The 27208-nt window shown below is 48.6% G+C and overlaps 1 protein-coding gene and 1 non-coding gene across 2 annotated transcripts; one reads left to right on the forward strand and one right to left on the reverse strand.

The window, feature by feature from the left end:
- Nucleotides 1-1413: 1413 nt before the first annotated feature.
- Nucleotides 1414-8279, reverse strand: ORMDL3 (ORMDL sphingolipid biosynthesis regulator 3). The gene is made up of 3 exons (XM_060256667.1): nt 8059-8279; nt 5088-5239; nt 1414-2450 (listed from the first exon to the last, which is right to left on the reverse strand). Exons 1-3 carry the CDS (start codon nt 8230-8232, stop codon nt 2315-2317), a joined length of 462 nt encoding a protein of 153 aa, XP_060112650.1. The 5' UTR covers nt 8233-8279; the 3' UTR covers nt 1414-2314.
- A 15856-nt stretch (nt 8280-24135) lies between these two features.
- Nucleotides 24136-24206, forward strand: TRNAI-GAU (transfer RNA isoleucine (anticodon GAU)). The gene has a single exon. It is a non-coding gene; the product is annotated as a tRNA-Ile (tRNA).
- The last annotated feature ends 3002 nt before the right edge of the window (nt 24207-27208 follow it).

Genomic DNA, 27208 nt, shown 5'->3' on the forward strand with positions numbered 1-27208 from the left:
ATAAATATGAACAGGGATCTGCCGGCATCTGTGTCCTGGTAGAGCTTTGCTGCACTTCTTAGGCGCTGTATTTCTTTGTTGTCGTGACATAGTCGACTCTCTGAAGATCTGTAGATTGTATAGACCGTTTAGAGTACATCGCCGACAAATAATCAGTCGGCTGTCCTCTATATTTTTTGAACGGCTCCTAATTTTTACACACACACAGAAACTGCACCACGGCTAGCAACCACTGAGCATTCGCTCCGTATTATCCAAAACAATTTTGGTTTTACGTTTTAAAAGAGGGGTCCTAAGGGGTTGTTAATTAGGCCAATTTGAACAAAACTGGAAGGACCCCCCCCCCAAAAAAACCCCATGATAATTAGGTAGATGCACAAGGGATCCTATTTTTAAAACAAAAGGTAGTAACATTTCTCAAGTCTACTGATCGGCTCTGCTAAAGCATCGTGCCCCTCCTCAATTCTTGATCAGGCCATGAAGAGAGCTGCAAAACATTTGTTCAAATGATTATTATGGTAGTCCCCTCTGCAAGCACCAGTCGTTTCCGACTCTGGGGTGACGTCGCATCACGATGTCTTCACGGCAGACTTTTTACGGGGTGGTTTGCCGTTGCCTTCCCCAGTCATCTGCACTTTCCCCCCAGCAAGCTGGGTCCTCATTTTACTGACCTCGGAAGGATGGAAGGCTGAGTCAACCTTCAGCCGGCTTCCTGAACCCAGCTTCCACTGAAATCGAATTCAGGTTGTGAGCAGAGAGCTTGGACTGCAGTACTGCAGCTTTACCACTCTGTGCGACGCGGCTTTATTATTACGGAATGACTATACGGTAAAAACCTACCCCAAAGTTATGGAGGTGCTCGCTTTTAAAGCAAACCCCAAAGAAATAGAGAGCTGGCCAGGAGAGGACACAGTAGCAAGTCCTGATGGACTGAACAGCATCTATAGCTAACCGGTGTAGGCATCCTTTTATCGCGTTACCTTTCTGACTTTTGTTTTTTGAAGACATCGCACATTGCAAGGGCTACCAGTACACACATTTGCCAGAGAGCAAGAAAACAGTGGGGGAAAAGCAACTTTCTGAGATAAAAACACAGCTGATATTTGAGGGCGCAACCTGCTTTTTTCTGATCACTACTGAATGTACTCAGATTTGAGATTGGAAAATGGCTTCTAGTTTCCCAGTGCCAGAATCGAACGTTTGAAGCGGCAGTCTATTGTGGTAGCAAGAAAACAGAGGTCAGTAGTGCCAACTCTCTTATTTTAAGTGCTCTGGCAAAGGCCCACCAAGAAACATCCCAATCCTCTTTTTTTTAATTCTGCTCAGAAACTCCTTCCGGAGTAGCAAATTCTTCACCTTTCTGCACATGGTTGTCTCTTACCAACCTACATCTGTAAAAACGGGAAAGAAAACTTTATACTCCAAATATTATCAGAACTTTATTCAAACAATCTTTCTTTATGTCCAGAGGACCAAACTGCAGTCTCTTAAAAATTGCTGTTGGTGCCAAATGTCATAACAGGTTTTGAGGGAGGGGCTGCTTTCTTCAATCGACTAAATCGAAGGAAGATAAAGCAACTAAGTGGACATGAATTCTACTCCACCTTAGTTTCACTGATCCCTACAGCTGTTTGGAAATTGCTGAAGGATTTTCTTCCAAGTAAGACTCAGAACAGCATCGCTTTTAATGGGAATAGAAGCTCCTGATCCTGCAGAAGTATCGACATTCTCTCCCACTGGCCTACCAAATAATTAAAGATCTCTATACATTATCAACTAAGGTTTCCAAATTATGGGAAATCTGTCTACCCCTTGTTGCTGATGCACATCTTAAGATTTTTTTTTTATTAGCCCTTTCAACGAGCAACTCAAAATTCTCCGAAATTTTTTTTCCGGTTAAAGTGCATTTGCTAGAAAAAACTAAATGTCACTCTCGCGACAACGGGCTGCTACCATTTTCTAAATCTGTTCAGCTTTTGGGGCTGGATGTCCTTCCTACCCACAGAATAAGCTACGAGTACCTTTAAAAAAAAATCTCTGCATTGTCTGCATCGATATTTTTCTCACGAGGAAAAATAAATCAATTTGAGCTCTCCCTTGGGTCTCTCTGTAAAGCTAAACTCTATCCGAGATCCAAGCGTCGCCGCGGCTGGTCAAGTCTTGTCAGATCTTGGAATCCTGTACAAGATGCACCCGCTGAAAAAAGAGCTGCTGTGGAACAGAATTCCCCCACAGAGGCAGGCAAAAACTAAGGAAACACAGGGTCCTCAGCCTGGTCTCCCACAGCTCACTTACAAAACGCCCCCCACCAAGTTCAGTATTTGTTGATCCCAAAGATGCGGACGCCGTGAAGCTGGGGTAACTTTGGGATCAAGACGCTCATCAAGGAGATGGTGTTGATGATGAAATGCGTCCGGTCGTATTTCGTGTAGAAGCTGGTGAGGAAATAGCTGCAAAGGAAAAAGAAAAGAAGCGCCATGTCAAGTTCCGCACAGTCTTCATCAACAATCACCTCTATGAGTTTTACCAAAGAAGGTTTATTGCATGATAATAGATACAGCAAGCAAGACTTCTCTTGCTGAAACTGAGGCCCAGAACTTCAGTTTCTCCAGAGATAGGTTCGGGTCCATCTGTAATACATTCAAAATGCTAAGCACCAAAATCTACCAGCTGCAAGCCCCCTACTCCCCCTGAGGAACATTCCAAGCATTAAGAAGAAGATGATATTGGATTTATATCCCACCCTATACTCTGAATCTCCGAGCGGTCACAATCTCCTTTTACCTTCCCCCCAACAACAGAAACCCTGTGAGGTGGGTGGGGCTTAGAGAGCTCTTACAGCAGCTGCCTTTTCAAGGACAACTCCTACGAGAGCGATGGCTGACCCAAGGCCATTCCAGCAGCTGCAAATGGAGGAGTGGGGAATCAAACCCGGTTCTCCCAGATAAGAGTCTGCGCACTTAACCACTACGCCTAACTGGCTCTGTGAGAAAGAAATGAAACTGTGAGAAAGAAACAAAAGTACATTCTCCGAGAGTCAGATAATGCTGGCGCACACTTTCTCAGGGCGGAAGTGATTACTTAGTAAGGTAAAAGACGTAACAGGAAAGAAAGTAATAACAAGGCAAAGCTTGGACTCTTTGTAGCCACATTAGTCATGGCAAGAGGCACTCTTGACAGCGGATTTGTTTTGGTACATTTGACCTCACTCTTCTTCCCTAGAGAGAACCAAAACAGCTTTTCAAAGGAGCCAGCTCTACGGTAGCAGTTACATTAAGATCTAAGAGTCTCAGGTATGAATCCCCTCTCTAACACAGAAACTCTCGGGGTGGCCTTGGGCCAATTGCACACTCTTCAGCCTCACCTACTTCACAGGGTCGTTGTGAGGATAAAATGGAAGAGAATGATATAAGCAGCTTTGGATCTTCAAGTGGAGAGAAAGACGGGGTGTAAATGAAGCAAATAAAATGAAAATAATGGGCGAGGATACAATTTATGAAAATCAAGAAGACGACGACTGCAGATTTATTCCCCACCTTTCTCTCTGAATCAGAGACTCAGAGCGGCTTACAATCTCCTGTATCTTCCTCCCCAACAACAGACACCCTGTGAGGTGGGTGGGGCTGAGAGGGTTCTCACAGCAGCTGCCCTTTCAAAGACAACCTCTGGGAGAGCTATGGCTGACCCAAGGTCATTCCAGGAGGTGCAAGTGGAGGAGTGGGGAATCAAACCCGGTTCTCCCAGATAAGAGTCTGCCCTTTCAAGGACAACCTCTGCCAGAGCAATGGCTGACCCAAGGTCATTCCAGCAGCTGCAAGTGGAGGAGTGGGGAATCAAACCTGGTTCTCCCAGATAAGAGTCTGCACACTTAACCATTACACCAAACTGGCTCAAGTGGGGAGGGGGACCCTAAACACTACAACAGGGGCCCCCAATCTTTTTGAGGAAGAAAAGGAAGTTGTCACAGTACTACTAGTAGTGGATTTATACCCTGCCCTTCACTCAGAGTGTCACAGCAGCTTACAATCGCCTTCCATTCCTCTCCCCACGACAGACACCTTGTGGAGTAGGTGGAGCTGAGAGAGCTCTGAGACAACTTGTGACTGACCCAAGGTCACCCAGCTGGCTGCATGGGGGAGGACTGGGGAATCAAACCCGGTTCTCCAGATTAGAATCCACCGCTCTTAAGCACTAAACCTTTTGGGCATCAGGGACGAATTTTTTCACAGACCGGGGTGGGGGTGGAGGGATGGTTTTGGGATGATACCACTGTGCACTTTATTTCTATTAGTTTGGTGTAGTGGTTAAGTGCATGGACTGTTATCTGGGAGAACCAGGTTTGATTTCCCACTCCTCCTCTTGCAGCTGCCGGAATGGCCTTGGGTCAGCCACAGCTATCACAGGAGTTGTCTTTGAAAGGGCAGCTGCTGTGAGAACTCTCTCAGCCCCACCCACCTCAGCGGCACAGCCAATCAGAAGCCTTGCTTGGTAAAAGACCCACCTGGCCCCACCCACTTTCTAAAATACCTACTGCGGCTTAAAGTAAGAGGTTGGCGGGTGCATGCTAAGGAAAAGGATAGAAGGCAAGAGAGAACCAAAGAACTTCTCTTTTGGTTCATGAGGTCCACAGTTTCTTAGATGCACTCGATCATTATACTTACTGTCCTCACAGAATTTTACTGAAAGTCCACAAAACCCCCTTATTCCCCCCTGGATGCCAGCCTCCAGGTGGGACCCGGAGATCTCCCAGAATTACTGTTCATCTCCCAGAATTACTGTTCAGAATTACAGAATTACTGTTCACTACAGAGATCGGTTCCCTGGGAGAAAATAGATGCATTCGAGGGTGGACTTTATGGCACTGGACCCCTCCACTGAGGTCTCTGTCCTCCCCAAGCTCCACCCCCACATCTCCAGGAGTTCCCCAAACTGGATCTGGCAACCCTGCCCCTCATCCCCCACCAGTGCTGAGGGGGAAACCCGGTGACCCTTCCCCACCTCCACTGCCCCTCCATCTCAGGGCAAACAGCAGTGTGTGTAGATGAGAGGGAGCCCTGTGCACTGCAGGGCACTGTTTTTGTACTCACAGCACGATCGGTGTGATGGTCAGGAACTTGCGGGAAGCGGTGAACTGCACGCCATAGTCCATCTGCTCCCAGTGGGTGAGGAGCCGGGCTTTCCCCTGGTCGGGAGTTTCAAACGGCGTTCCCTTGACCGTGTGCAAGAAGATGTACATGCTCTGGAAGAAAGAACGCAAGCACGGGATCGTTTCTGGGTTCGCCGCTGTGCTTTCTCTCTGCCACTTGGATTAGCCGGAAGTGCGGAAAGGTGTGGGGAGACAGAAAATGCTCTCAACTCTCGAGCACCCATGTCCCCTCCTGCAGTAATTTTGCCTTTGACTTAGTTGCGACCAGCGGCGTAAACGCAATCCATGTCACACCGCCTGCTGTGAAAATCAGTGTGGACCATCAGAGCGAAGAAGGAGGGGGGAAGAAATGCTGGGAGAAATAGGAATTCCCCTTCCCCTAATATTCATCTCAGATCCCTCTCATGCTAGGTTTTAACTAAAGGTAAAGGTAGTCCCCTGTGCAAGCACCAGTCGTTTCCGACTCTGGGGTAGCATCGTATCACAATGTTTCATGGCAGACTTTTTTACGGGGTGGTTTGCCATTGCCTTCCCCAGTCATCTACCCTTTCCCCCCAGCAAGCTAGGGACTCGTTCTACTGACCTCGGAAGGCTGAGTCAACCTTGAGCCGACTACCTGAACCCAGATTCCGCTGGGATCGAACTCAGGTCGTGAGCAGAGCTTAGGACTGCAGTACTGCAGCTTTACCATTCTGCGCCACGGGGCTCCCTAAGGTGTTAACTAGCCGGCTCTTTTTCAGTCTTGGAGGCCTCCTTGCTCAACATGAAGATAAATTTAGCGCTGGCTTCCAATGCTCCCTCTAAGCTGCAGAGTCTTGGGAGCAAAATTTCTACTTTTTGAGCTGCTGGCATTAAAGTTGTGAGTGAGCAATTTGGTTAGTGCCTCAATTATTGTGCTCTGGGGCCATCCTTCCTGAGCTAGGACAAAAATGCATGAGCCAGAGGCTAAAAACTTGTGAGCTAGCTCACACTCACTCAGCTTAGAGAGAACACTGGTTGCAACTCTTCTCTGTGGTGCTCCTCACCGTGGTTCTTTTTCCTGGATTCTGCATAGGCATCTCTGGAGCGGGGTTGCATGTTCCCTGCTTGCTCTCTGCCCTGCACAAACCCGAGATCCGAGAACGCGACTGGGACAAAGGCTAATGCAGAATTGGCCCTACCGTAAGCATCTGTTGGGCTTGCTGAAGTCCTTTGAACATTGCAAAATTACAATACCAAATGCTAAATTATTATTCTGCTGCAAGCTTACAAAAACCCCGTGGCACAGAGTGGTAAAGCTGCAGTACTGCAGTCTGAACTCTCTGCTCATGACCAGAGTTTGATCCCACCGGAAGCTGGGTTCATGTAGCCGGCTCCAGGTTGACTCAGCCTTCCATCCTTTTGAGATCGGTAAAATGAGTCCCCAGCTTGCTCTGGGGGGAAAAGTGTAGATGACTGGGAAAGGCAAAGGAAAACCGCCCCGTAAAAAGTCTGCCGTGAAAACGTTGTGAAAGCTACCTCACCCCAGAGTTGGAAATGACTGGTGCTTGCACAGGGGACTACCTCTACCTTTTTAACTGTACGCTTACAATCTGGAAAACAAGAATATTTACTGATCTAGCATCTCTAGAAAAAAGGTAAGAAAGCACTTTTCATCGTTCCAACATTGACCACTTGGGGGCGCCGTTGCTGCTTCTTTGCCGCTTCGCCAGCCCTGCTAAGAAATCCAGACTGCAGAAAGAACCAGTACTAGGGGGACAAATCCTTCTTTTCTGTTGTTTCCACACACACCCCTCCCCAAGTGGAGTGTCAAGGAAATCTCTCTCAGAATTTACAGGTAACTGATGGACACTTCCCACAAGTTGCATTTCCTAGATGGAATTTGCTTCCAGGCAGGAAATCATGTTGCTAGTTACATGCAAGGAATGCAAACTGATTTGTGTGGGAACTGAGATTGCTTTCTCCTGGGGGAAGCTCAGAGATTTAGAGCCCATCAAGGGCAGAAGAGTGGGAGGAAAAGGGATATATGACCCTGGCGTCCAATCCACCAAGTTCCCCTGAACAAGCTGCATGGGAAGGAACAGGAGTTTTGCAAAAATACAATTTATTTTGCAAATTATTATTCAGTAACGTCTTCCAAGAAACCGTTCTAAATTCGTATCTGTGGCATTTTGAACCGGGAGCGGCCGAACTTCTCAATGCAAGAGCCACATAGAATAAATGTCAGATGTCTGAGAGCTGCAAGACATGGACGTCAGATGTCTGAGAGCCGCAAGAAAAGGCAGGCAGGCAAATAGATGTGGGGGAAGGAGGAAAGGGGGAGAGGTGGAAAGAAAGCAACTTTGACTTTAAATGTATTCTCCACGCTGCTGACTGGCTTGGCGAAGTAATTTAAAGAAACAAATGCTTTCGCCAAGCTGGCTGAAGGGTTGGTGGGGAATATGTGCGGAAGAAAAGAAGAACTGACCACTAGAGGGGGCAAAAGGCATGTGTGGAAGAAAAGAAGACTGCAGATTTATACCCCGCCTTTCTCTCTGAATCAGAGACTCAGAGCGGCTTACAATCTCCTATATCTTCTCCCCCCACAACAGACCTCCCCTGTGAGGTGGGTGGGGCTGAGAGGGCTCTCACAGCAGCTGCCCTTTCAAGGACAACCTCTGCCAGAGCTATGGCTGACCCAAGGCCATGCTAGCAGGTGCAAGTGGAGGAGTGGGAAATCGAACCCGGTTCTCCTGGATAAGAGTCCGCGCACTTAACCACTACACCAAACTGCCTCTCCTGAGCCGCAGTTTGGCCACTCCTTGGCTGACAAGTTGTGTCTGTGTACCCACCAGGGGCAGAATCCAAAGATTAACAGGACAACTCCCTGTTTAAAGGGACGGGATTAACACCCTCGTCAAGCCGCCACCAGCCCTCTCCCGCGGGCACCTTACCATGTTGTGGATGATGTTGGTCAGAGTCCAGACGACGGAGACGCTGAAGAAAGGGATGCTGAGGAGAACGACGTGCAGGAGGCCGATGCCCAAGACGTAGGAGAGCCAGATGCCGCGGCTGTTCATCACCCGGGTGTTGGGGTTCACCTCGCTGTGCGCCGTGCCCACGTTCATCTCTCCGGCTGAGCGGCCCTGGAGCGGAAGGCAGAGAGCAGACGCCGGGTGAGCGGGAGGCAAAACTCACAAAGGCCCCAAAGCAGGGTTGGCAGGTCCCATTCAAGAAAATATCTGGAGACTTTGGGGGTGGAGTCAGTAGACTTTGGAGGTGGAGCCAGGAGACATTGAGGGTGGAGCCAGGAGACATTGGGGGTGGAGTCAGTAGACTTTGGAGGTGGAGTCAGTAGACTTTGGCGGTGGAGCCAGGAGACATTGGGGGTGGAGCCAGGAGACATTGGGGGTGGAGCCAGGAGACATTGGGGGTGGAGCCAGGAGTCATTGGGGTGGAGCCAGGAGACATTGGGGGTGGAGTCAGTAGACTTTGGGGGTGGAGTCAGTAGACTTTGGAGGTGGAGCCAGGATACATTGGGGGTGGAGTCAGTAGACTTTGGAGGTGGAGTCAGTAGACTTTGGAGGTGGAGCCAGGAGACATTGGGGGTGGAGCCAGGAGCAAGGTTGTGACAAGCATCATTGAACTCCAAAGGGGGTTCTGGCCATCGCGTTTCAAGGGACCGCACACCTTTGAAATGCCTTCCCTCCATTTGGAATAATGAAGGATAGGGGCACCTTCTTTTGAGGCTCATAGAATTGGATTCCCCTGGTCCAATCTTTTTGAAACATGGAGGGTGTTTTGAGGAGAGGCACCGGATGCTGTGCTGACGATTTGGTGCCTCTACCTCAAAAAACAGCCCCCCCCCCGAGCCCCAGATACTACAGATCAATTCTCTATCATACCTTATGGGAATCGGTCCCCTTTGGGCATAATGGAGCGCCCAGCAGACATTCCTCCCCCTCCCCGGCTTTCTGATGACCCTGAAGTGGGTGGAGGGCCTCCAAACCGGGGGATCCCCTGCCCCCACCTGGGGATTGGCAACCCTAGCCCAAAGCCTGCTCTCTCTTTTATATACCCCACACCACTGAACCCCACGTTTCCTGCAAACAAACATTTGGAATAAACGGAATAAATCTGGTCTTGCGCTTTCTCTTTTGACTCTTATGCCTGTCTGTAGGCACCTTGACATAGAGGAGGAGAATCAAAGGCAGCAAAGCCAGGTCAAGAGGCACTAAAACTGCTGACTGCAGTTGCTGGTGGCAACAGCTCAAGGCTAGCCTGAGTTTCTCAAGGGGCTATTCTGCATTCTCATTGCTGTTTGTGCCCCTACTGCTTTGGTTCCTTTTCTTTTGCCTGCGTTTTTGCCCCCTCTAGTGGTCAGTTCTATATTGCATGCTGCAATAAGCCAGACACGCAGCAATGTAACATTGAAACAACCACTAGAGGGCGCGAAACACACATGGAAAAGAAAAGGAACCAAAACGTAATGACACACGAGTGAGGAAAATGAAAACGCAGAAGAGCCCAAGGTTGTTCCTGACGGGTCAGGTCTAAGAAGCGCTGTGTGGATTTGCTACTTCCAAGCAAATGCAATACATTTGGAAATGTATTGGAAATTTAGCTTGGAGAAACGTCGACTGCGGGGTGACATGATAGAGGTTTACAAGATAATGCATGGGATGGAGAAAGTAGAGAAAGAAGTACTTTTCTCCCTTTCTCACAATACAAGAACTCGTGGGCATTCGATGAAATTGCTGAGCAGAAAGGTTAAAACGGATAAAAGGAAGTACTTCTTCACCCAAAGGGTGATTAACATGTGGAATTCACTGCCACAGGAGGTGGTGGCGGCCACAAGTATAGCCACCTTCAAGAGGGGTTTAGATAAATATATGGAGCACAGGTCCATCAGTGGCTATTAGCCACAGTGTATGTGTGTATATAAAATTTTTTGCCACTGTGTGACACAGAGTGTTGGACTTGATGGGCCGTTGGCCTGATCCAACATGGCTTCTCTTATGTTCTTATGTTCTTATGGAAATAAGCAGACAATTCTGTATCCTGGGAATACTGTAGTGGACTTTTTAAAATATCAACTGTCTAGACCGGGAGTGTCAAACATGCACATTGGGGGCCGAATCAGGCCCCTGGAGGACTCCTATCAGGCCCGCGAGCAACTCACTGCTGTCTGCTTCCTTCTCCCTCTCTTGCTTCCTTCTGCGTCACAACTTGCTTTACCAGGCTTGCTCAATCGCACAGGAGCTACAGAACAAAGCTCCTCTCCTGGGGAGGAAGTGGGGGAAAGAGAGCTAGCTTTGCCAGGCTCTCTCAATTGCACAGCAGAGCTACTGAGCCAAGCCTCTCTTCCTTCTCTTGGCTGAGGCACAACAAGCCAGTGAGGTGGATTAGACCGAGTGTGTGTCTGTCTGTATCCTTTATAAAGTTTATATCTCCCCTACCTGGCATTACATTTTATTACACACACGGCCTGGCCGACAAGGTGAAGATCCGGCCCTCATAAGAAATGAGTTCGACGCCCCTGGTCTAGACTTTATGGTACTAAAGGCAGGCCGGAAAACAGGCAGACAGCACTTGCCGAAATGTCAAAAACAAGAGTATTGCGTAAGAATGCCAGTGGTCACAGGGTAAGAGTTCAGCCACTTTTGCATGCCCAGTGCATGAAAAGTCAACAAGCACACACCATATGTCTCTAACCCAACCTCTTCTTGGTGACCCATTTTGATTTATTTCACTTCTTACTCGCAGTACACTGCAGCCAGCTCCGCGCCTGCCAAGCCAGGGGAAAAGCAAAGTTCAAGGGAAGTGAAGGATCTAGATGCGTCTGCCGTGAAGCCCCAAAACAAGCTAGGAGAGTAATCTTGAACGGAGTCACACCCTTCTAAGCCCACTGACTTTGCTGGATTTAGAAGGGTGTAAGTCTCCTTAGGATGGCACTGTTACGTCTCTCTGGGACTCAGGCTGAGAAGCCAGCTGGATTCAGAATGGGGCAGGAGGGAAGGGGAGCAAGAGTCCAGCGCTGACTAATGTGCAAGAGGCTTCCTGAAGGTCAAAAGTGCTTTGGGCAGCCCTGCTTGTCCAAAAGACAAATCCAACAACCCAGCACACAACTGTCATTGGAGCTTTTATTAGGACCAACCAAGTGGCACATAACAGAGTACCAGGTATTGAGTTCTCTAGAACTCTTCTGGAAGGAAGGAAGGGAGGGAGGGAGGAAGGAAGGAAGGAAGGAAGGAAGGAAGGAAGGAAGGAAGGAAGGAAGGAAGGAAGGAAGGAAGGAAGGAAGGAAGGAAGGAAGGAAGGAAGGGAGGGAGGGAGGGAGGGAGGAAGAGAGAGAGAGAGAGAGAGAGAGAGAGAGAGAGAGAGAGAGAGAGAGATTCCCTGCCCAGGTTCAGAACTCCATGCCCTTCAGCTTTTACATAGAGAGCCAGTTTGGTGTAGTGGTTAAGTGCGCGGACTCTTATCTGGGAGAACCGGGTTTGATTCCCCACTTGCAGCTGCTGGAAGGGCCTTGGGTCAGCCATAGCTCTCATAGGAGTTGTCCTTGAAAGGGCAGCTGCTGTGAGAGCTCTCTCAGCCCCGCCCACCTCACAGGGTGTCCGTTATGGGGGAGGAAGATAAGGGGGATTTCAAGCTGCTCTGAGACTCCGAGTGGAGGGTAGGATATTTCTTCTTCTTTCTCTTCCTCCTCCTCTTCTTTTTCTTCCTCCTCTTCTTCTATAGTTGCATTCTTCCATCGAGGATCACTACCAAAGCCCAACTCCACCCACACACACCCAATAGTTCACCCTGCACTAAATTCTGGAATGGGTGTTGCTGCCAGGGCTAAAACTGCAGAAATGAAGATATCACCTCTAACTTGATCCATAAAATTAAGATCCCTGGTTTGTGCAGCCTCCATTTGCAGGCGGGGGTAGGGGGAGAAGAGGGGGTTTAACTCTTCAATCTCCACCCTGGTTTGTTTGAAACCAGGATCCCTTTTAGTTTGTTTAAGGACATGACTTTTCTCCTTTAAAATGCTAACAGGAGAGCAAGATCTCAGTTTGCACTAGGGAAACCAGACGGAAGTTGAAGAGTTAAATCCCCTTTCCCATCTCTGCATGTCCCCAAGGCAAAACGAGGCCCCCACAAGCCTACATTTTCTACACAAAGCAAGGCCTGTTATCTCAGTCTCATCTGTCTGCGCCCTTAGTAAGCTGGCCATCATAATTCATTCTCTGCCCCTCACATGTGTACACACACACACACACAATGCTTACAAGATGTATAGTACAATCCTAAGCAGAATTACACACTCCGAGGCCTGTTGAATTCTAACACTGTGCAGGATGTGTGTACGCTAAGAGTCTATGAAGGCCATCCTCTAGCCGGAAGAGAGGCACTGGATAAACATCTGGAGCAGAGGTCCATGAATGGCTATTGGCCACAAGGTATAGATGGAACACTCCGTCTGTGGCAAGGGATGCTCTGTATTCTTGGTGCTTGGGAGGCAACAGTGCGGGGGGGGGGGTGCTCCCGGAGTTCTGGCCCCACTGGTGAACCTCCTGATGGCACCTGGGTTTTGGCTACTGCGTGACGCAGAGTACTGGACTAGATGGGTCACTGGCCTGATCCAACATGGCTGCTCTTATGTTCTTGTCAGAATAGAGAAGCTGTCGCTGTTGAGTAGGAACTGTTAGGGCCCATTACTGGTTCTGGGAGGTAGAGACTCCAGCTCCTGCCCCTTCTTGCATTACAACAGTTAACACTTCATTCATTCATTTAGGCAATTTATATTCCACCCTTTCCCAAAAAATGGGCCCAGGGTGGATAACAACATAAGAAGATAAAGGATTTATATCTGGCCCTATACTCTGAATCTCAGAGAGCTGTCACAATCTCTTTTACTCCCCGCCCCCCAACAGACACCCTGTGAGATGGGTGGGGCTGAGAGAGCTCTTACAGCAGCTGCCCTTTCAAGGACACCCTCTGCCAGAGCTATGGCTGACCCAAGGCCATTCCAGCAGCTGCAAGTGGAGGAGAGGGAAATCAAACCTGGTTCTCCCAGATAAGAGTCTGCCCTTTCAAGGACAACCTCTGCCAAAGCTATGGCTGACCCAAGGCCATTCCAGCAGCTGCAAGTGGAGGAGAGGGCAATCAAACCTGGTTCTCCCAGATAAGAGTCTGCCCTTTCAAGGACAACCTCTGCCAGAGCTATGGCTGACCCAAGGCCATTCCAGCAGCTGCAAGTGGGGGAGAGGGCAGTCAAACCTGGCTCTCCCAGATAAGAGTCTGCCCTTTCAAGGACAACCTCTGCCAGAGCTATGGCTGACCCAAGGCCATTCCATCAGCCGCAAGTGGAGGAGCGGGGATTCAAACCCAGTTCTCCCAGATAAGAGTCTATGCACTTAACCACTACACCAAATGGGCTTAGCACTGATAGAACACTTCTGAGTGTCCAGAATTCTCTCAGCATCCTGACAACAGCCTTATTAAAGAGGATGAAGCATTCCCAACACCTTGCCCATCCAATCGGAAACGCTAGTAAGTTACAGCAGGAATTCACCCAGCACGGCCTACATCTTCCCCTCCAGTCAGAGCGGGAACTTCTCACCCTGCATCCCTTCCCACTTTTGAAAGGATGCCGGGGAATGAAAGCCAATGGCCCTGGAAGTCACGGCGACCTCTGGTGACTGACCCCTACTGGGGGCCTGGAGGATACTCAGAGAGGTGGCTGAATAAAGCCTGCCCCTGCCCTCCCAACTGCTGGTATCCCAAGGAGATCTCCCCAGTGCCGGATTAAACCCTGTGGAGGCCCCTAGGCAGTCAAAATTTTGGGGGCCCCCTCGCAAATTATCTCAAGAGTTGGTGCCTCTGATTGCCATTGCCTTCCCCAGTCATCTACGCTTCCCCCCCAGCAAGCTGGGGACTCATTTGACCGACCTCGGAAGGATGGAAGGCTGAGTCAACCTCGAGCCGGCTACACTGAAGCCTGCAGGCGCCTCCTCAAGAGCCCCTTTGACAAAGCTGCGGGGGAGAGGCAGAGAGAGGCAAACCTGGCGACGACGCCAGCAGCAGCCGCACCAGGCAAGTCGGGCAAAGAGCAGCTCAGTTGCTAGCTGCGCACGGAGGCTGGGAGGGCTGCAAGCAGGGGGGAAACTGGAGGGGAAAGTCAGCCTGGGGCCCCTAAAGGCATAGAGCCCATAGGCCAGTACCTACTTGGCCTGCTAATCCGGCCCTGGACCTCCCATCCAAATACTTGCCAGGGTCGACTCTGCTTAGCTTCCAGCTCAATTGTGCTGTCTATCTTCTGTAGCATCCGAGACAATTGCTGGACTGGTTTGGGGGGGAGCTTGCTTCTGCCACGTCTCCGTCCTCCAAGCTTCACATAATTGCCGATCCCAAACACCAGGCATCTCTGAGGACTGCAATCAGCCGAGCCGCCAGCCAGGCACGGTTTCGGCAGCCATTTATAGAGCTTCCTTTCCTGAGCTAACAGAGGGTGAGGCTGGACTGAATCTACAAAGGTCCTCGGCCACATCCCCAGAGTAGGCTGTTCAACAGCAGGACTCACTCCTAACTGCCCGGAGCAGGGAGGAAATGCAGGATAAAATGCATGGAACAAATCCTTCTCCAACCCTCTTTTACACGTTTATTCTATGCGAGCCCCGTGGCACAGAGTGGTAAAGCTGCAGTACTGCAGTCCAAACTCTGTTCACGACCTGAGTTCGATCCCCGGCAGAAGCTGGGTTTTCAGGTAGCTGGCTCGAGGTTGACTCTGCCTTCCATACTTCCGAGGTCGGTCAAATGAGTCGCCAGCTTGCTGGGGGGAAAGTGCAGATGACTGGGGAAGACAATGGCAAACCACCGCGTAAAAAGTCTGCCGTGAAAATGTTATGAAAGCAACGTCACCCCAGAGCCGGAAACAATTGGTGCTTGCACAGGGGACTACCTTTACCTTTTATTCTGTGTGGGTCCCCCCCCCCCCCCGCTTTAGGGATTCATCCAGATCTTCTGTCTTCAGTCTTGGAACTGGCAGCATTTTTGGAGTTCTGCATGTAACTCGTGTGCCCTCGCTGCTCTCTCTGAACACACACGATTACAGAAACAATTTGGTTATAGTAACGATTGATTTTTATAAATGTATGAAAAATTGGAAATTAGGCTGAAAAGTCACCAATTGCAAAATAAAAAGACCATAGAGGACCTCAGGAAATTTCTCATAAGTCCAAGTCAAGTGAACACAGTCGCCATTCCAAATATAGCAGTTCTCCAAAAGTCCACAGTAGGATTTTTCAAAAGGTCACCTTTGGTCCCAGGAAAATCAATCCAATGAAGAGTGTAATCCTGCTGTGGAATGGAAGCATAAATCCATGCTCTCTATGCATTTGCCAGCTAGTTATCCCCGCATTTCGGGGCTGTATCTTGCAGCCAAGACTTCATCAAGAGCCTTTTTGAGCTTGTGGACACCTTTGGAGTTCCACCCTAAGAATCATGGTGAGTCAAGCATGGTGGGTCTTGACTGCAAGACACAATCCTGAAATAACTAGCTGGCAAATGCGGAGAGAGCATGGATCTATGCTTCCATCCCACAACCTGACTACACTCTTCGTTGGATTGATTTTCCTGGGACCAAAGACGAACTTTTGAAAGTCCTACTGTGGACTTTTAAAGGACTGCTATAGTTGGAATAGCGACTGTGTCCCCTTCCTTGGACTTGTGAGAAATTTCCTGAGGTTCTCTATGCTCTTTTTATTTTGCACTTGGTGGCTTTTCAGCCTAATTTCCAATTTTTTTCACACATTTCTAAAATCAACCGCTACTATAACCAAATTGTTTCTGCAATCATATCCGTGCACAGAGTTGTTGTTGTTCTGCTCGTTTCATACTTCTGTTTCTGCTTCTGTTTTTTTGCTCTCTCTGAACCGGCTGGCTTACTGGGGGCGGTGTGTGTGTGTGTGTGTGTGTGTGTGTGTGTGCTTCTGGCCATTCTAAAAAGCTGGGTAACACATTCACATGGGGCTTTTTTTGTTAGCCAGCCTGAAGTGCATTCTTGTGGCTTTATATGGGAGGGAGAGAGAGGTCATCTTCCCATGATCTCTGCCATTTGCAAGGCTGGGGATGGAAAGGGGACATGCAAACGGCCTGGGAGCAGGAGAACAGCCCCCCTGGAATTGGCAGCTGCCCACGTGCTGCTTGGCTCCGGCTGGTAAGGAGCGGGAAGGACCACAAGCAAACCTTTGCCGTTTGTCCTCACCTCCGGCTGGGTCTGAGTCCTTGAAGGGGCAGCTGTTGTGAGAGCTCTCTCAGCCCCACCCACCTCACAGGGTGTCTGTTGTGGGGGAGGAAGATAAAGGAGATTGTGAGCCACTCTGAAACTGAGATTCAGGGTGGAGGGCGGAATATAAATCCAATGTCTTTTTCTTTCTTAGGATATCAGCCCTCTGGGGAAGTCTCCCAAGTCTGTTAAAAGGCCGATTTGGCCCTCTGCAGGACTGTGCAAACACGTTCCTCGCGCATGCGCAGTCTCAGTGGGGAGAAGAGAGTCCCCCGGGTAAGCAATAGCCCCCAAAGACATTTCTCTGTGCCTTCTTCCCCGATTATTCTAAAGCAGTGTTTCCCGAAGTGGGTGATATTACCCCCTGGGGGCGCTCGAACAATCCAGGAGGGCAGTAGTAGCCTTGGATGAAATTGGGGGGCGGTGGAAGCATAAAAGGAGGAGAGGAGAGGAGAGGAGAGGGTGGTAGGTGTTAAAACATCACGTTTCTGGGAGGTATCCAGAATTTATAATTTACAGAAAAATTCCCATTAACAAAAATAGAGGGTTCCTTTTTGTCTGCTACTTAGTGCAAATGCACCCAATTATAGTAATGAGAGCCAAAACTCTTTCCACTTAAAATATAAGAAGGATGCAGTTTATTTACAAGACAGAATAAAAAAACAGAGGTGGGCAGACAAACAAGAAACAAAAAACCTTACTAGCTATCCTAGCCAATACTTGCTACAGCTAGCAGCTTCTCAAGGTTGCTTGCAGTTTCTATCTCAGCAAAACAGTTCAAGTCAGGACAGTGGAAGCACTGAGGCAATTGCACAAACTTCTCTGAAGCTTTCTCCTCACAAGGTTTTCTGCAGGGCATCAAGCTTCTTACAGTCCTCTGGTTATCAGGTAGTTGCTTCTGTTGATTTTAGCCAACTGCAATGCCCCAGACACAAGAGTGTCTTCTGCAGGGGCAGCGCATGGGAGTAGGCAGGGTAGGTGACCATCACCTAGGGTGCTACCCTGCCAGGGTCGCTGCTGGATAACTCCTTACTCCCTCTTCCCATGTGGCATAATCTCGCCAGCCAGCCAGCAGGCAAGCCGAGAGCCCCGCACGGCGCTACTGTGCCGCCACTTTTCTTTGCGGGGTAAATGTTGCCTGTGCTTGTCTGAGGCTTCCAAGGAAGCCTCCAAAGAGAGCCCCATTTTACCATTGCCTGCTGCTTTCAGGTTGAAAGCGGCTGGGTGGCAGCACCTTCCCATTGCACTAGTCAGAGCTGATGAGTGCAATGGGAAGGTGCTGTCTGCCCCAGCCGCTTTCAACCCAAAAGCAGCGGGCAGCAGTAAAATTGGGCACTCTTCGGAGGCTTCCTTTGAAGCCTCTGACAAGCACAGATAACGTTTGCCCTGTGAAGAAAAGTGACTATGCGGCAGCACTTCTGTGTGCCGCCTGGGGCTCTTGGTTGCCTGCTAGCCGGCACAATGATGTAATTGCCGGTGTGGGAAGAATATCCCCCCCTTAGGAGCACATGGGGGGGGCATGCCTAGTGAAGCCGAACCCCTAGCGCCAGCACGGATCTTCTGCTCCTCTTCTTGAGTTTTGATATTTTGCTAATCCACTTATATCCCTGGCTGGCTGTCAAAGTGCTAGAATTGTGCAACCAATCATTGGTACAAAACAACCAATTTATCTGGGTCCATCTAGATCTTCTCCTGTCAAATACCTGTCAAACTAGGTGGCCTCCTGTCAGTTGGAATTGATAGTTCACAGGTGTTTACTATTTTACAAGTGTTTACCATTAAGAACATGGTCTCTACCCTTACGTAAGCTGATAGCAAACCACATAAACACTTAGAACTTGGGTATTGTCATTTTCCAGGTAATGATGAAGACAAACACTTGCACACATGGTTGATGAAATGCTCAATTTCTTGACAGGAGGCTTCTGCAACTTGTGGATATGGCACCATGACAGTCTAGTCTGCCCTTCCAATCCAATCCTGTAGCTATGACACAGTCATTAAAAAACTAAGCAATGATCAACCGGCATTACATCAAAGAAGCCCCCCCCCTCTCTCTCTATCTCCATAGTAGTAAGGCCTCTTCAAAGAAACTTCCTTATTCTTTCATGTCATTCTGGAAGCAGTTAAGTATTTCCTGAATTGCCTGAAGCCAGGAGCCCACTGCTGGCTGCCTGCTTCATTCATTACTTCCATGTTTCCCACGCTCTGACCTTACTTTCCACGGAGCTGACTGAGATAAACAGAAATAAACAACTGCTGCTTCAAATACTACTCTAATCTCTGCACTGCTGATGGTAGGTAATGATTTCAAAAGTAAAGAAATTGCAAAGGTAGCTTTTTCCCAACTATTCATGTGGGGGTAGGGTTCCCAAGCCTGACTCAAGAAATATCTGGAGATTTTGGGGGTAGAGCCAGGAGCAAGGTTGCGACAAGCACAATTGAACTCTGAACGAAGTTCTGGCCATCACAAAGTGACTGCACATTGTTTAAATGCCTTCCTTCCATTTGAAACAATAAAGGATAGTGGCTCTTCTTTGGGGCCTCATAGAATTGGACCTCCTGATCCACCTGTCTTGAAACTTGGTGTTTTGAGTAGCGGCACTGGATGGTATGCTAAACATTTGATGCCTCTACCTCAAAAAACAGCCCTCCCAGAGCCCCAGATACCCATGGATCAATTCTCCATTATACCCTATTTTTATTTTATTATCCTTTGTTATCTTAATTTTCTGCATGCGTATCTTTTCAAGTTGGAGACTTCAGGGCTGCCAGTTTGTTGGAACTGAATCTATTTGAAAGAGAAGTGGATGAGCAAGACTGAGAAGTAGGACTTAACTTGACCACAACATTTTGGAAGCCAGAATTAATTGGTGAATTGAACTCAAGACTGCCTGTTGCTTTTCCTGTTTACTGCTACATGCATATTTTATCTTAATTGGTTTTGTTGCATTGTTCCGTATGACGGAAGTGATGCATTGTATACTATATTTCAATTGCTGTTACCTGCCCTGAGCCCACTTGCAGGGAGGGTGGGATAATAATTACAAAGAAATTTCAAAAATTCTCTGTGTATGCAAATGCTACTATGGTTGATTTTATAAAATAATTTTAGAATTTCAAGCTCCAAAGTGTCTTCTTTACAACATCTTTGTTTACCCTGTGTGCAAATACGTCACGGCATCTTTTAGTACACTTCTTGAAGGTAGATTTCCAGGGGGGCCCTGAGTAATTTTTTTTTTTCCGAAAAGGGGGCGTTAGGCCAAATAAGTTTGGGAATCTCTGTTCTAAAGGCATTCTCAGCGGGTGAAATTCCTCCCCTGCACCCCCTTCCATGAACAGCTGCTTGCACACTTTGTGGAAACTCCAGATGTTCTTCTGGAACTCTAGGAGCCTGGGGCATTGGGTTTAAAGGCCAATTCAAAAGAAAAAGAAAAAAAGGGGGGGGGGGGCTGCCTTGACCTGCATAGGACAGGGAAGCCCAATCTCTTCAGATCTAGGAAGCTAAGAAGAGTCGAATGCATGAATGTTAGAGATGAATGTCAGATGTCTGAAAGCCACAAGACAGAAGGCAAGAAGGTGGGGAAATAGACGGGGAAGGAAGAAACCTTCACCATCACCAGTGGTCTGACCTAGCCTCAGATCGCAAAGCATGGAGACACACCATCCACCAGGCTGTCTCTTCCTTTGAGAACGCACGCATAGCTGGTCTTGAGGACAAAAGGAGATTGAGGAAGAATCGCACTGCTACAGGACCAACCCTAAATCAGACTTTTCCCTGCAGCCGCTGTGGCCGGACCTGCCTGTCCCACATTGGTCTTGTCAGCCACCAGCGAGCCTGCAGCAGACGTGGACTATTGCACCCTTCTTAAATCTTCGTTCGCGAAGCCAAGCCGAGAGGGATTTATACCCTGTTCTATACTCTGAATCTCAGAGTCTCAGAGTGGTCACAATCTCCTTCATCTTCCCCCCCACACACAACAGACACCCTGTGAAGTGGGTGGGGCCGAGAGAGCTCTCACAGCAGCTGCCCTTTCAAGGACAGCTCTTGCAAGAGCTATGGGTGACCCAAGGCCATTCCAGCAGGTGCAAGTGGAGAAGTGGGGAAATCAAACCCGGTTCTCCCAGATAAGAGTCCGCGCACTTAACCACTACCCCAAACCGGGAGGAAGGGGTGGAAAGAAAGCAACTTTAAATATAAATGCATTCTCCAAGCCACTGACTTAAAGAGAGAAATGCCTTCTCCAAGCCGGCCAACAAGGTGGTGGGGACTTTGAGAGCCACGCAATATGTGTGAAAGAACCACACGTAGCCCCCGAGCCTCAGTTTGGCCACCCCTGTTCTATGTTGTGTTTTATTGATCGCTAACTGCCCTGAGCCCATTACGGGGAGGGCAGGATGTAAATCTAACAAAATAAAAAAAGTTACGGTAATTAAAAATCCCGATGTGAAACAATGGTGCGCGGCTCTCGGCCTCCTCCATGACCAGTCCCCGATCAGCCCGAGGGAGGGAGCAAAGTGCAATTTTATGCCATCGTTAAATCCGGTTGATTTTATTGTAAACTGGAACGAAATGCATTCTGTTGATTTTAATCCGTTGCGCACTGCCCTGAGCCCTTCGGGGAAGGGCGGTCTGTACATTTAATAAATGATGATAATAATAACAACACCACAAGATGGTGGTTCAGTGGCAGAGCGTCTGCTTGGTAAGCAGAAGGTTCCACGCCCAGGCTCAATCCCCGGCATCTCCAACTAAAAAGGGTCCAGGCAAATAGGTGTGAAGTTGCCTTCCACTGACTCAGAGCCTTGGTCCATCGAGGTCAGTCTTGTCTACTCAGACTGGCAGCTGTCCTCCAGGGTCTCAGGCAGAGGTCTTTCTCAGCATCTCCTGCCTGGTCCTTTTAACGGGAGATGCCGGGGATTGAACCGGGGAACTTCTGTATGCGGCGCAGATGCTCTGCCCCTGAGCCACGGCCCCTCCTCCAGAGCAGGGGAGAGAAGGCACTTGCCACAGAGTTCCCAGTTCTGGGCCAACAGCTTAGGAGCAGCGCAAGCTTTCATGGCTTTCCTGGGTGGTGGTCTCAAAGCTGGGGTTGAATTTCCTGCTGGGAAGCACCCACGTGCAGGAGGAAGGGGGGGCAGCTTTCAGACTTATTGATTTAAGGTAGAAGCGACGGGCACATATGGATACAGTGCCCCATTAAACCCTGTGGAGGCCCCTAGGCAGTCAAAATCTCGGGGGCCCCCTTGCAAATTATCTCAGAGTTGGAGCGCCGGCCCCGCCGCCTGTAAGTACTTTCCCAAAAGCCCCTTTGACAAAACTTTGACAAAGAGCCAGTCGGGTGCAGTGGTTAAGTTGTGCGGACTCTTATCGAGGAGAACCGGGTTTGATTCCCCACTCCTCCCCTTGCAGCTACCGGAATGGCCTCGGGTCAGCCATGGTTCTCTCGTAGGAGTTGTCCTCGAAAGGGCAGCTGCTGTCAGAGCTCTCTCGGCTCCACCCACCTCACAGGGTGTCTGTTGTGGGGGAGGAAGATAAAGGAGATTGTGAGCTGCTCTGAGGTTCGGAGTGGAGGGCGGGATATAAATCCAGTATCATCATCATCATCATCATCATCATCATCATCATCATCATCAGACTGCGGGGGAGAGGCAAAGAGAGGCAAACTTGGCAACGACAGCCAGCAGCAGCTGCACCAGACAAGTTGGGCAAAGAGTGGCTCATTTGCTGGCTGCCCATGCAAGCTGGGAAGGCTGCAAACAGGGGAAAAACTGGGGGGGGGGGGGGAGCCAGCCCAGGGCCCCTAAAGGTGTGGGTGCCCAAAGGCAAGTGCCTAGTTGGCCTAATTGTCAATCCAGCCCTGTATGGATATGTTCCTGACAGGAACCTGACTAGCCCATTTCACCAAGCCCAGGCACCCGAGGCTTCGCTTAGCTCATTTCCACACTTCATTACCACAGAAACTTTAATCCTTGCTGACCTTCCCAGAACAGAAATAGTAAAGGCTCTTCCCAGGTAATCCGTTCTAGTTTTCCAACCCTTTTTTTTTTTAGCTTTCCAGTTTCTTTGCGAGTGAGAACGTTCTAAATTGGGATGCCAGCCTCCAGGTGGGACCGGGGAGTCCCTTGGAAATTCAGCTCATCTCTGGACTACAGAGATCAGTTCCCCTGGAGAAAATGGATGCTTTGGAGAATGGATTCTGTGGCATTATACCCTGTTGAAGCCTCCGCAGGGGTGTCAAACTAAAGGGCTGAATCTGACATAAATGAAACCTTGTTGGGCCGGGCCGTGTGTGTACCTATTTATGATTAAGTAGCAGAGATATAACTTTATAAAGGACACAAACACAAAGATTTTTTAAAAAAACCTTTAAATATCCTTAAAATATTAGCACTCGGTCTTAAAGGTGCTTTCTTTGTATTTCTCCCAGGGGATACAGGGAACTGGGCAAAGGAAGCTCTGGCTTTTTCCTTCCTTCCTCAGGGGACCAGGAGGGGGAGGAGCCTCAGCCAATAGAAGAAAGAGAGGCTTGGCTCAATAGCTCTGCTGTGCCTGGCAAAGCAAGCTCTCCCATCCCCCTTTCCTCCCCAAGGGAGGAGCCTCAGCCAATGGCGAAAATACAGGTTTTGCTCTGTAGCTCCTGTGCTGTTGAGCAAGCCTGGCAAAGCAAGCTGTGATGCTGAAGGAAGCAAAAGAAAGGAAGAAGGAGGCAGATGACAGCCAGTTGCTCAGGGGCCTCATAGGAACCCTCCAGGGGCCTGATTTGGCCCCTGGGCCACATGTTTGACATCCCTGCTCTACAGGTTCCATCTCCAGAAGTTTCACAATCAAATCACCCATAGACACTTTCAAGCCTTGCTAGAGAAAAGCCCTTATTGGACAACATGCTGGGTGCTTACTGTAGGGCTCAGATTCAGGTGGGCAGCCATGTTGGTTGGAAGCAGTAAAACAAAGTAGGAGCCATTTGCACCTTTAAGACCAACAAGGTTTTATTCAGAATATAACGCACTACCCTGCTATGAACACAGGCAAAAAAAGGTTTTGAGGCTTTTAGGTTTAGAAATCATGAGCCAACCCGCCATCTGCAACAACTGACCACCTAACAGGCACCAAGAACTTGAAAGGAAGAGTCCAACGGGAAACGGCTGAAATTGGCATTCATCAAGAAATTCAATGAGTAAGGAGCTCACCTACTATTAACCCAGAAGTTAAATAGGTCAGCTGTAGCTCCGTCACCTGGTGCCTCCGCTTATGGTGTTTGTCCTGTATGAGATTTTACATCAAGACAACTTTGCCTAACGAACCACTTAGGAGTTGCCACCACCCACTCTGAGTGAAATGATCACGAAGTACTCTTTTAAAATCAGCCTCTCTTTGTAACTCCACCCTTGTTTGTTGGCACTATTAATGCATAAGCCTAATGAGTTTACATTTTGTGCATTTGATGAAGTGAGTTCTAGCACACACAAACTCAGTGGTAGAGCATCTGCTTGGTAAGCAGAAGGTCCCAGGTTCAACCCCTGGCATCTCCAATTAAAAAGGGTCCAGGCAAGTAGGCGTGAAAAACCTCAGCTTGAGACCCTGAAGAGCCACTGCTGGTCAGGGAAGGGACAGTGGCTCAGTGGTAGAGCAGCTGCTTGGTAAGCAGAAGGTCCCAGGTTCAATACCCGGCATCTCCAACTAAAAAGGGTCCAGGCAAGTAGGCGTGAAAAACCTCAGCTTGAGACCCTGGAGAGCCACTGCTGGTCAGGGAAGGGACAGTGGCTCAGTGGTAGAGCATCTGCTTGATAAGCAGAAGGTCCCAGGTTCAATCCCTGGCATCTCCAACTAAAAAGGGTCCAGGTAAATAGGCGTAAAAAACCTCCACCTGAGACCCTGGAGAGCCGCTGCCAGTCTGAGTAGACAATACTGACTTTGATAGACTTGAAGGTCTGATTCAATATAAGGCAGCTTCAAATGTTTATATGTTCATATTATAAAACTATTAATACTGGAAAGAACAGATTGTTTTCAACTTTTGTCAATATTAGAACTTTTTGGGGGGGGCTATGAAGCTAACTATAGCCCCATGGCACAGAGTGGTAAAGCTGCAGTACTGCAATCGGAGCCTTCTGCTCAGTCACAACCTGAGTTTGATCCCAGCGGAAGCTGGGTTCAGGTAGCTGGCTCCAGGTTGACTCAGCCTTCCATCCTTCCGAGGTCGGTAAAATGTGCTTGCTTGGGGGAAAGTGTAGACAACTGGGGAAGGCAATGGCAAACCACCCCGTAAAAACATGGTGTGAAAACGTGAAAGCAACATCACCCCAGAGACGAAAACGACTGGTACTTTACCTTCATATGACGCTAACTAGAAGCAGGTGTAGAATTGGCACATTTCTTCACATGACTCAAAATTAATTGATGGAAGAACTGTCAGTGTGGTAGATGGATTTTGAAAGAAAAATTAGACTGGGGGTCGCCAATGTGGTGGACCCCACCTGTTTTGTGAAAATGGTGGGGCCACTGTTGCTTTTGCCCAGCAAGGTTTCTGATTGGCGTAGACTTAGAAAACAACAACAGTGCTTTGGCAGCAGCTTCCACAATGGCACAGTGACCTTCATTGCGTGAATGAACATAACCGGCGGCAGCCATTTTGTGGCTGGCTCTGCCTCCCGTGGCAGCCATTTTGTGGCAGCCATTTTGTGTCCGCGCCTGTGACACTGTGTAAGAATCCCAAACGTGCATGCAGGCTCCGGAAGGGATTAGACAAAGTCTTTAGTAGACCAGTATCCTGTGAATATTACCCATGATGCTTAAACAGAAATTCCATGTCCTTAGAGAGCACAATTCTGAGGTGATACTCCAAGGTATACTGTTTCTGAACCAGGGAGTTCTGGCCAATTATGGAGAATGAGGTCCACCCTCCAAAGAAGCCATTTTCTCTAGGTGAACGGATCTCTGTCACCTGGAGATCAGTTGTAATCCCAAGAGCTCTTCAGCCACCACATGGAGGTCTGGCAACACAAGTGAGAGACCTGGAGGTTAGCAACCCTAGGCTGAACAAACTGCAAAGCACAAGGTGCTGGCTTGTATCACACCAACTCAGGACCAAGACAGACAACTGAATGTGGGCCGTTAGAGAAAAATGTTCGGTCTTTATCACTCTTTTCAAAAGCAATTCAGTGAGAATTGCAGGGACATAACCCCAATTATTGTTTTTACTCTCCTTAAACAATTGCAATGTTTACTTTTCATATGCTAGAGAACTTTTTAAGTAACATTTAATTTAAAAAAAAATCTAAATAAATCATCAGCAATTTCATATTAGCTCAGAGCCCATTTGTCTTTAGCCAAACAGGAGACATTTGTACTTGGGGGTGAAAATACACAGAGGAAATGAGATCATTACACACAGGAAATGAGATCATTACTCAACCTACAATCCTCTCCTCTTCCTTACGTGCCCTTTTCCTCCTCTTTATAAGAGGCTGGGATCTAAAATGCAATGAAGTGCTACTAGCAGTAAGTAATTCCCAGTTTCAGAGCTTACAGTGCATCCATTTACGTACGACAAATATGTATCTATTAGTGTAGGAGATTTTCCTCCACCCTTCTGCCAAACAGGTCAAGGCAGTGCATGTATTTTTCCCTTCCCCCATTTTATCCTCACAACCAACCTTTCAAGTAAGTTAGAATGAGAGAGACCAACCCAAGATCAACTAGCCAGCTTTATTTTTTCTTTTAGCAGAGCCGAAATTTGAACCCAGTCTCCCAGACGGCAACCTATGCTGGCTTTCATAGATGTGTGCAAAGTACCTAAGTCACGGGTGTTGAATACATTTGTTAAGAGAGCCAGATTTGACAGATCTGCAGTTGTAACATCTGAAAAGGATCCCTGTTTCTCCCGTAACTCCTCCACTTGCAGCTGCTGGAATGGCCTTGGGCCAGCCGTAGCTCTCGTAGTTGTCCTTGAAAGGGCAGCTGCTGGGAGAGCTCTCTCAGCCCCACCCACCTCACAGGGTGTCTGTTGTGGGGGAGGAAGATAAAGGAGATTGGGAGCTGCTCTGAGACTCTGAGATCAGAGTATAGGGCAGGATATAAATATATATATATTTTTAAAAAAGAATCTCACATGACTTTTTGGCTCCTAACTTCAGAAATACTCTTAAACTACAGGACAGGCCCATAGCCACAAGGAGGGGGCTGTAGGGGCACAGTCTGCACAGGGCACAGTCCGCTCTTTTCCTTTTTTGCCAGAAGAAAAGCTTATGAGAAGTGGCAAGCCCTGCAGTGGATGGAAAAGGGTGCCCCCTAGCTTTTTAAAAAGCCCCCTGACTCTTAAAATCCTGACCATGCCCCTGTGACAGGAGAGGACGACAGTCTAGCAGGGTTCAGAAGGCACAAGCCGGTTTGAAAAAGGTGCGTTTGGAGCTTTAAAACACCACCTCCTGTTGATTTCTCAGCTGCCTCCTTGGGCTCCGGTTGACCTGTGGAGCGTAAGAGATTTGGAAAGCAGGAAGGAACAGCTCCTTGTGCAACGTAATTTATGCCTTCGCCCCGTATTGTAAAATCTAATCAATCCTATCAGGCAAAATTGATGGGCTGAGATGAGCTCGAGGGAGGAGAAGGAGTGATCCACTGTGGCTCGTGACATTTCCACCCTGCCCTTTAAATACCACATGCCCTGGAACACCCAAGGACTCCTACAGATCCCATCACCTGTTTGTCAAAAGAAACAGGATGCAGGAGAGAGCTCAAGTCCTATCAGGACAGCCAAACTTCCTAAATCCACCCCAAGATGCGATTCTGGCCTTTCCCTTTTCTTTGGCGTCTTTGGAGCAGAGTTTGG

The sequence above is a fragment of the Heteronotia binoei genome, chromosome 15 (assembly GCF_032191835.1).
Source record: "Heteronotia binoei isolate CCM8104 ecotype False Entrance Well chromosome 15, APGP_CSIRO_Hbin_v1, whole genome shotgun sequence".
NCBI lineage: Eukaryota > Metazoa > Chordata > Lepidosauria > Squamata > Gekkonidae > Heteronotia > Heteronotia binoei.

Coding starts and splice junctions, on each gene's coding strand:
- ORMDL3 (XM_060256667.1), bottom strand. CDS start 8,232: ATGAACGTGGGCACGGCGCACAGCGAGGTGAACCCCAACACCCGGGTG. Junction 5,240..8,058: donor CCAACATCATCCACAACATG/GTAAGGTGCCCG, acceptor TCTTTCTTCCAG/AGCATGTACATCTTCTTGCA. Junction 2,451..5,087: donor ACCATCACACCGATCGTGCT/GTGAGTACAAAA, acceptor TTTCCTTTGCAG/CTATTTCCTCACCAGCTTCT.